General features: G+C 38.3%; 1 protein-coding gene across 1 annotated transcript in view; it reads left to right on the plus strand.

Moving 5' to 3' along the window:
- Positions 1-9,975, plus strand: part of ABHD3 (abhydrolase domain containing 3, phospholipase) — a 34,027-nt gene extending 24,052 nt beyond the window's left edge. Inside the window, exons 7-9 of the mRNA XM_077810382.1 lie at positions 1,021-1,069; positions 1,158-1,323; positions 9,159-9,975. Of these exons, the coding sequence (XP_077666508.1) occupies positions 1,021-1,069; positions 1,158-1,323; positions 9,159-9,337 (394 nt within the window). The 3' untranslated portion in view covers positions 9,338-9,975. The remainder of the gene's footprint in view (positions 1-1,020; positions 1,070-1,157; positions 1,324-9,158) is intronic.
- The last annotated feature ends 654 nt before the right edge of the window (positions 9,976-10,629 follow it).

The following is a 10,629-nucleotide window of genomic DNA, read 5'->3' on the forward strand; positions in this document are numbered from 1 at the left end:
ATTGGTACTTTCTTTGTTTTGTCAAAACTGCAGTGAAAGTGTTCTTAAAATGAACAACATGTGCTGGGTCATCATTCGAGAATGCCATAACACGAAAGATATGGCAGAATGCAGGTAAAACAGAGCAGGAGGCATACAATTCTCCCCCAAGGAGTTCAGTCACAAATTCAGTTAATGCATTTTTTTTTTTAACGAGCGTCATTGGCATGGAAGCACATTCTCTGGAATGGTGGCCAAAGCATGATGGGGCATATGAATGTTTAGTATACCTGGCACATAAATACATAGCGATGCTGGGGTGCCATGCGAACACCTGTTCTTATTTTCAGGTGACATTGTAAATAAGAAGCAGGCAGCATTATCTCCCATAAAGGTAAACAAACTTGTTTGTCTTAGTGATTGGCTGAACAAGAAGTCAGACTAAGTGGACTTGTAGGCTCTGAAGTTTTACATTTTGTTTTTGAGTGCAGTTATGTAACAAAAAAATCTACATTTGTAAATTGCACTTTCCTGATAAAGAGACTGCACTACTGTACTTGTATGAGATGAACTGAAAAATATTATTTCTTTTGTTTATCATTTTTACAATGCAAATATTTGTAATAAAAATAATATAAAGTGAGCACTATACACTTTGTATTCTGTGTTGTAAATGAAATAAAATATTTGAAAATGTAGAAAAACATCAGAAATATTTAATACATTTCAATTGGTATTCTATTATTTAACAATGTGATTAAAACTGCGATTAATCACGATTAATTTTTTTAATCACAATTACCTTTTTTTAGTTAATTGCGTAAATTAACTGCGATTAATTGACAGCCCTAGTTTCTGGTTGTATTTGGAAGTAAGTGCACATTGATTAGTGTCCAGGACAGAAGGATTTATAATTCTGAGAAATAAAACAAATGTTCTTACTCTATGATTATATTTATTTCTGAGTATGTATTTGTAAGGCGGACGACTTCTACATCTGTAAAATCATTTTTTCTTCCCCCTCCCCTCATTTTTTTCCAGACATCGACAAATGTTAGAGAAATTATTTGATATGAATCTTGTCATGAAGGTAGATGGATAGATCTTTTCTCTTTTGATTTCATGTTTTGGTTTCCAAATACTGATGTTGTTCCTGATTTTGAATTCTGTACTTTCAGGCTAAAACCATTAGGGAGTTTGATAAGCAATTCACCTCAGTCATGTTTGGCTACTGTACAGTTGATGATTACTATGTAGATGCTAGTCCATATCGCAAGCTGAAGTCAATAGGAATTCCCGTGTTATGTCTAAACTCTCTGGATGATGTTTTTTCACCAGGTCATGGTAAGTTGTGGCTTTTTTATGTTTCTCTTTATACCTGTATGTATGTACGTATGCAATCAGTAAGATGGAAAATTGCATAGATCTAAGAACAGGCTATATATGAATGAGATGTGTTTAATACTACTACTGTACATCACTACTGGTATTTTTAGTTTCCATTTTCCACTCTGATAAACTTTGAAGTTATTGGAGAGGCCTAACTAATACAAGGTGAAAAATGCTTAGTTCTTTTGTTGATCAGCATTCTTGTAAGCGAGCCCCTATAAAACATGTCATACTGTGATTTGCTCATGTTTCAGGATATTTGAACTCCTCTATAGCCATCGCTGGCAATGACCTCAGAGACATAAAAGTCCAATGCCTAATGCAAAAATCATTTGGTTCCCTTTGATGATTAAAGATAGGGCAAGGAAGGAAGTTTAGAATCCTTCAATCTCAGATGGCACATGGGCCAAAGTGCTGACATGGCTGTGTTGTTGGTCCAGGACAGCAGAAGGGATACATATGATATGATCTTATACAGGAAATCCCATATCAATATTAGTAGAAATCTGATTGGAGGATGAAGCTGCCCAACAGGCAGCAATGCCAGCTAATAACAGTTAAGCTGGAAAAACACAATAGATTTTTTAAAATAGTTTATTCTGATCACCTGACAGAGCAATCAGGCTTTTACTGTTGACCCTCTTAAGTCAGTTAACAACATGGTTAAAGATTTTTTTGGTCCTGTGGTCTGCATGATGGCTATATTTTCCTCGGAGTGATATGACAGTGAATAAAAGTAAAGTTGTAAAAGAGGAACTAGCCAGGCTAAGAGGTAGTTAACGACACAATCTTCTGCAGTAGACCGCTGACAGTTGGAAGTACAAAATGTTGGTTTGATGCAGGGAAACTTGCTATTGCCATTGTAAATTGACCCAGATCTTCATAAGAAAATCTAGGACACCACGGAGATTGTGCAAATAGGTTAGAGTACTGAACCGAAGTTTAAAGAAACTGAAGGAAGATTATATGTGTCATGAATATGTTAAAAGTTACACAAATCTAATGTCAAGTAGGATTACACAAAAAGTTGTTGGAAATCAGCTATGCCTGCTTCAGTGAAGGTACACTGAGGAAGGAGAGACCTCTTTTGTCCCTCTTAGGACTCCTGCACTGGTAGTGTAAAGAAGTGGAGACCAGGCAGCTACCACTTTTGGCAAACAACACACACCACTCTTGATTGGGAGTATCTTGGTGTGACCATAGACCTGAAACCCATGCACTGCCTATTGATTGTGGAGCTGTGTGGTTTGAAGCACAGGCTACATTTGTAAAATGGGTATTGGTGGAACCACCAGTGAGATCACTTTTTCCCCATGCTCCTGGATGTAGTATGATCCATTCATTACTCCTCCTGGTTCCTGCCAGCATAATGCTTCCAAGGGCCTCTAGTGAGGGCTATACAACCTCCTTTCTCCTCACACCTCAGTTAAAGACGAGGTCTCAGGCTCAAGAATCATCTTGGAACTGAACCCAGGACCCCCCGAATTAAAATACAAGCTTCTACAGCGTAAGCTAAAACTGACAGTTGTAGCAGGTTCATATCCTCTATGAATCTGGCTCGGAGGGGGACACAATGCACACTGAACAGTGGGCTGCAGAAGGACTGTTTTTTTTAATTCATCATGCGCCCATTGTTGGTGCTAAACAAACAATAATAGAGACAAACATATCCTGGTGTGGGGGTATTGTATAGAACCGAAAGATAGAACATTACAATTTTTTGTAGTGATTGTGTTTTCCCCTTAAAATCTGATTCTATCCTGCATTTCTCCATTAAATTTTTGTATGTTCAGGCATTTGTTTGGTCCTTGCTCCTCCTACTGTCAAAGGTAGGTAATGTTTCATACAGCATAGAAAATAGAGAAATATTATTGGAGGGGATTAAACCAAGGGCAAGAAATCTGTTCAGCCACTCATTTTGATTAATTTAGTAACTTAGCAAAAAGAAAAGGAGTCCTTGTGGCACCTTAGAGACTAACCAATTTATTTGAGCATGAGCTTTCGTGAGCTACAGCTCACTTCATCAGATGCATACCGTGGAAACTGCAGCAGACTTTATATATACACAGAGAATATGAAACAATACCTCCTCCCACCCCACTGTCCTGCTGGTAATAGCTTATCTAAAGTGAGCATCAGGTTAGGCCATTTCCAGCACAAATCCAGGTTTTCTCACCCTCCACCCCCCCACACAAATTCACTCTCCTGCTGGTGATAGCCCATCCAAAGTGACAACTCTTTACACAATGACAGGTTTCAGAGTAACAGCCGTGTTAGTCTGTATTCGCAAAAAGAAAAGGAGTCCTTGTGGCACCTTAGAGACTAACCAATTTATTTGAGCATGAGCTTTCACGAAAGCTCATGCTCAAATAAATTGGTTAGTCTCTAAGGTGCCACAAGGACTCCTTTTCTCTTTACACAATGTGCATGATAATGAAGTTAGGCCATTTCCTGCACAAATCCAGGTTCTCTCACTCCCTCACCCCCCTCCAAAAACCCACCCCCATACACACACAGACTCACTCTCCTGTTGGTAATAGCTCATCCAAACTGACCACTCTCCAAGTTTAAAACCAAGTTAAACCAGAACATCTGGGAGGGGGGGGGTAGGAAAAAACAAGAGGAGATAGGCTACCTTGCATAATGACTTAGCCACTCCCAGTCTCTATTTAAGCCTAAATTAATAGTATCCAATTTGCAAATGAATTCCAATTCAGCAGTTTCTCGCTGGAGTCTGGATTTGAAGTTTCTTTGTTTTAAGATAGCGACAGACATGAAGGTCGCTATCTTAAAACAAAGAAACTTCAAATCCAGACTCCAGCGAGAAACTGCTGAATTGGAATTCATTTGCAAATTGGATACTATTAATTTAGGCTTAAATAGAGACTGGGAGTGGCTAAGTCATTATGCAAGGTAGCCTATCTCCTCTTGTTTTTTCCTACCCCCCCCCCCCAGATGTTCTGGTTTAACTTGGTTTTAAACTTGGAGAGTGGTCAGTTTGGATGAGCTATTACCAGCAGGAGAGTGAGTCTGTGTGTGTATGGGGGTGGGTTTTTGGAGGGGGGTGAGGGAGTGAGAGAACCTGGATTTGTGCAGGAAATGGCCTAACTTCATTATCATGCACATTGTGTAAAGAGTTGTCACTTTGGATGGGCTATCATCAGCAGGAGAGTGAATTTGTGTGGGGGGGTGGAGGGTGAGAAAACCTGGATTTGTGCTGGAAATGGCCTAACCTGATGCTCACTTTAGATAAGCTATTACCAGCAGGACAGTGGGGTGGGAGGAGGTATTGTTTCATATTCTCTGTGTATATATAAAGTCTGCTGCAGTTTCCACGGTATGCATCTGATGAAGTGAGCTGTAGCTCACGAAAGCTCATGCTCAAATAAATTGGTTAGTCTCTAAGGTGCCACAAGGACTCGTTTTCTTTTTGCGAATACAGACTAACACGGCTGTTACTCTGAAACTTAGTAACTTAGCTGTCACTTACTTGACTACTAGAAAGTGATGATGTATTGGATAGCAGAAGTTTTTCAAGGCAGAGATAAAAAAACTATTTACCCCTGTTCCCTTTCTGAGGTTTAATCCTCTACTAGACTTTGGGGACCTGTGCTGAGCTAGGAATGACTCTGATCAGGAGGACCCCAGGCTTCCACTGATTGCAGGAATTGGCTACTTTTGCATGCCTCCTCATACTTCTTCCAGTAAATCTGAGGTTTCCTCTCAACCTTCCATGCATGCTTCAGTTCCCCATTAGTAGCAGAAAATTAGAATTCCACAGTTCCAGACTGGATCAAACTTAGAATGCTGCCACTTGGAAACACAACCTCAGCCTAGCAGAGAAGGTTCTCTAAGGAGAGCTACTCCAGGATTGCTCTGTATTCAGACAACTCCCTGTATGAAGCTGGCTACACCTGTCTGCAAAGTGGTCTGTTAGATGAGGTGCAAATCCACCAGAGGTGTGTCACTTAACATTCTAATTACAGTTTAGAAGCTTTTATCCCCATTTTAAATTGTTCAAGGCTGATTGACCATAAGAAATGCAGACACTGCATCTGCTTCCTTTAATTGCAGTCATTTGCTCTCACATCATCTGTAAATGCAGTTTTTGATATCTTTTGCACTTGTAAACATAATGGTGGAAGACATCATGGACTCGACCCATAATCAGAAAAATGTCCACAGGGGTCTTGATCCAACATGAAGAAGCTGTATCTCTTATTTCCAGGCATGCCTCTGTGATGGCAGTTTCAGTTTAAATTACCTGGTGCACGCATGGCTGATGCAGCTGTATGAATATACAGCTGTATATATACAAATCTTGACTGTTCTCAAAGTATATAACTAATAAAAGCAAGTGTCATTTGCATCAAGTATTTTTAACTCCAAGCCATTTTTCTTACCCAGAGTAATCCAGACAATTCATTGTATGAGGAAAGGCATGATATAGCCAATTTCAGCTTTTATTTTGAATTGCCTAAAAACCCTCACCTGTCCAAAAACAAAACAAAACAGGCACCAGTAGTGCCAGTTATCATAGTGTCATATTTGACTCTATAGTTGAATTATCATTTTCTTTGATCACTACCTTTCAGAGGCATATTATGCAGTGTGACTTAAATTTCCTCATTCTAATGGTCTGCCAGGTGCTGGTAGAGACAATGCTATATCACATCTGAGACTCTGACCTTGCAGTTTAGTGCCCTGTCAGCATGTTTGTACCACTCCACTCCATTAATATCTGTGCCCTTTTCAGACCACAGTGTAAATTTTACTAAACTATCTTTCTCTCTTCACTCTGTTTCTTTTGGGTTTAAATTTACAATACATCATTGTTAAGTTTCACTCTGCATCCCTTTCTGCAGACAATTCAATGGAATGAAGCAGTCAGGAGAGACCAAAGAAAAAAAGAGAGGATAAAAAGATTAGGGAGAGGGGTAAGAGTCAGAAAATGGGAGTAAGGGATTCATGGATAGACGATAGAGAAATGAGTCAAAAGAAGGGGATGGAAAACATGAGAGTAGAAGATTAGCAAACTTCATGCTGCTCTATCCTTTGGGGGTGTGTGTTTGGTTTGTTTTTTTAATTCGGCAGAGATGGAAAACATAAAGAATAGACTAGCTTTTGAACAAAGGTAGCATTGTGATGCTCCCCCATGGTACTCAGGGTTGTGAGGCACCTCACCACCACTACCTGTCCTTAGTGTGAAGCTGTCTTGCCTGATGCCTTCTGTAGCTCAGCCCCCTAAAACCAACAGCCTCTCGAAACAGTCAAGCACTGACTTCCAGGTCTCCACAGACCTCTCCCTCTCTTGTTCAGGCTAGTGACAGACATACACCAACTCTCAAGCCCCTCCCTCTGTGAGAGTCCCACTACATCCCCTGTCACTGGACACTCCCACAAATATATTGTCACACAGGTTGACTGACACAACTAAGGATCAGGTCCCTTACAAAAACACAGCACTGGAATCTACTTATAGTGAAACAAATATGTTTATTTACAAAGACTAAGATGTAAGACACAGTGAGCAAAGTCAACAAGTTACATGTAAAGCAAAAGGAATAACATGTTTCTTAGAGTCCAAAGTTAACTCTAACAGTCTAAAATCCTTGTCTAAAGTAATTTCTCACCTAAAGCAACCCTCCCAGCATCACTAGTCCACATGGCCAGCATCCAATTTTCATGAATGTGAAAAGCAATATCTTTTTTGCTCCCTCAGTGAAGGATCGGAAAGGGGGCCTTTTTCCTTCCTTGTATAGTCCAGTAAATCTTTGACATGCCCCTTTGGAAGTGCATCCCCAGATAAGACTCTTTTCCCCTGTTACTTGTTCTCCAGTGTGCTCCCTGACCCAGTTGGTTTCACATCCCCCAATCAACCTGTTTTTCCTGTTAGCTCTACATGCAGATGGGGCTTCCATTGTTTTACAATGCTTAATTTACATCAGAGACAGGGATAGGTGAAGAGACATGCTTTTTCTGGCAGAAGACCTGTTTGTCTGCTCTGCCTTGTTACAGACTTTAAAAATAATTTCAGTATATATACACAATTCCTTATATAGTGTCAGTACATACATTTCACAATGAATTAATGGCCAGTGTGTTATCAGCTTTTATTTGAGACTTTGTAAGACACATTTTGGTGTCTTATATGAAAGTAGTGTGTTGGGTGTAGTGAGTTTACTAGGCCTGATAGGAGTTGCTGACACAGAGTAGTGACCCTTTTGCACTCTGGCATCAATAGGCCTTTGTGTCACAAAAGAGTAGTTAACCCTTCAATAGCAGGCATCAATGGCCCTATGTGTCAGACTATTGCATTATGTGAATTTATTATTGAATTTAGTTTAATTCTACTTACTCATTTCCGTCAAAATATAATGCAAATTGTTTTTTTGTAGAACCTAATCACAATTTTTTTTAGTTTTATTTTTTCCATTCCTGCAAAAAAGCATAATATTTGAAAACTGCAGTTTTTTAAGGCTTCTGCCCTTAGCGTATATCAGGGCCTTTTGCTATGTAAAAAATAAACACATTTAACACACATTAAACCTCTGTTACTCATTTTTCAATGGCAACTCCTTTAAATAACTAATCACTCCACCCTGAGTATGAACAATTCCATTAAGTTGCAGTAACGTCATGTCATGTCAGATAGTTATTCCGTATGAGAATAGTCAGACAGTTGCATTTATCTGTCATTTTGTGAATACATGTGCTTTCTATATTGTTAATCTGATTTTAATTTACCTTTATTTTTCTTTTATCAAGGGTTCTGCAATAGGTGACCCAGTGGATCAATGTACTAGCCATTCACCTCTGAATACTTTTGACTATCTGAATTCACTGAAATCAAAAATCATTCATTGTAATCTCTATATATGCATATGCCCAAATCATTGCACAGTTTAGAGTCTAATTTTAGACAGCAGATCTAATTCTGAGTAACTCATTTACTAGCATTCGCTAACCTAGAGAGGGCCACTAACCTGGTGTGTGACCTTGGGGAAGTCACTGTGTGTGCCTCTTTCCCGTCCCACTCTTTGCCTGTCTACATTGTAAGCTTTTTTGTGCAGGCACTGTCTCTTGCTAGAGCCCAGATCCTCAAAAGTATTTAGGCACCTAACTCCCATTGAGATCAAAGTACAATGGAACCCAAATCTTGGCTGGGGCCCAAATCTTGGTTGAGGCCTTTAGGTGCTACTGTAATACAAATAATACATAATAATGTTGGTATTAATAACCCTGTACTGATGCTGAGCATTGACGTAGCTGTATAAGTACATTGAACATCTCGCTATCTATAGCTGTTGGCCTTTCACTCTGATAAGCACTGAACTCAGATTCCCAAAGTAAACAAATTCTTACAATACTATTTACAGAAATATATTAAATACAAAATGTTAAAATGACTTCAGGGTTCATACCTAATCTAACAAGAACAAGGACTATTCATTGTTAATCCATCATTTTCTGTTGCCAAGTATTGAAGCACATATGTAAAGCTATGGACCTGATTCTCCTCTCACTTACACTGTTTTTACACCATTGTAAATCTGCATTGACTTCAGTTACATTTATTTTGCATCAGTGTGAGTGAGAAGAGGATCAATCAGTGCATCATCTAGAAATTTGCACAAATGATGTGAGTAATGATTCAAAGTGAGGTATCTTTTGACATCCCAATCCTGCAATACCCTTTTCTGTATTTCTGTTGTATGATTAGAATGCATGGTATTTACTAGAGATAAATAATGAGATGGGGGACTTACTATACTTTTCTTTTCTTTTAGCTATACCCATAGAAACTGCCAAACAAAATCCAAATGTTGCTTTGGTTCTTACTTCTTATGGAGGCCATATTGGTTTTCTAGAAGGAATGTGGCCAAGGAAATGCACTTACATGGACAGAGTCTTCAAGCAGTTTGTGCAGGCTGTGTTTGAGCATGGAAACAAAATCTGCAGCATGTAGCTCTTCTGAGGCATCTTGGCCAGCCCACTGTTTCAGCACAGTGGCATGGTCTGACAAGAGCAGCTCAGCTTAGTGCACAAATTTTAATTACTGTGTATACAGCAAATAAGCCAGCAATTGGATGAAATCCATTACTATGTGAAAAAAATACTTTTTGCCTAAAATTTTGTAGCAAGAAATAAATATTACGTTGTCACTTTTGTAGTTTTTTAATATGCCTTATCAAGAATGACCTTAAATAAAACAGCACTCTATTGCACTTAACCAAAACCATTAAGCAAACAGGTTATAATTCCTCAGGAGTTTAATTTAAGACAGTTCATTTTTAGGAGATTCAATTTAGATGACTTGCAATATAACAGTTTTAGTAACTAACTCTCAAAAATCACATTTATGATATTTTAAAGCATGTTACAAGTTGACCCATTTCTAAGGGCATTGATGAGAAAAATACTGAAATATGAAAATAGAAGGAATACAAAACAGGCCTGATTCGTCAAAGTAATCTTTAGGTTTAAGCATGGACTGCAGCAGTATTAGACTGATAATTTCATTTGCTGTTTTACCCTGTGAAAAAATATTCAGATTTAGGGCTGTTTTTTAATTAATTAATTAATTAATGTTGTTATTTATTTATAATGCCAATACCATATTTGTCTTACATGTTTATTTTTAACATTGTTACCTAATTTGTAGTATTTATGTATTACCAAAGGTTCTGTTGAAATATAATACTGTAATAAACTATGTAATTTTAAACCAACACATTTTGTATTTCCTAATTTATGTAATCCTGTGTAGTGTTATATATGTAATACATATTCCATATAAAGGTGGCAAATAACAAATTGCATAATTCTATAATTTATGTGTATATTACCTACAAGAATATATGAGTTTTAAAAAATATACATTAGAAAGTCAGGAGATTATGACACTGTCAACTTTAAAACCACATTTCCATCTAAAACTTTGTCTCTGCTATTGTCCCAAGTAATACCTAAAATGAGTAACTGAAAGAGATGGTGGCAGAGGGAAATCTATTTTTTTCAGTTTTCTTGCTTTGTGCACATGACAGCACTTTGTATATAGTCAGTTTCCTTGTTTTGTTGATGCTCTGACAAATCCTTGGAGCTACTATGGTCCTCTTGCACAATTCTTCTGGCACAAGGGCTATAAAGCTGGCTTCACCACCTGCTTGTAGCTCTATACCATCTCCTTCCCAGTTTCTGGCATAGTTTTTGGGCAGGAAGGAAAAGGCAGCTGCACATAATTTAGAGCAGCCCTGAGAC

Source organism: Eretmochelys imbricata, chromosome 2, assembly GCF_965152235.1.
Source record: "Eretmochelys imbricata isolate rEreImb1 chromosome 2, rEreImb1.hap1, whole genome shotgun sequence".
Taxonomy (NCBI): Eukaryota; Metazoa; Chordata; order Testudines; family Cheloniidae; genus Eretmochelys; species Eretmochelys imbricata.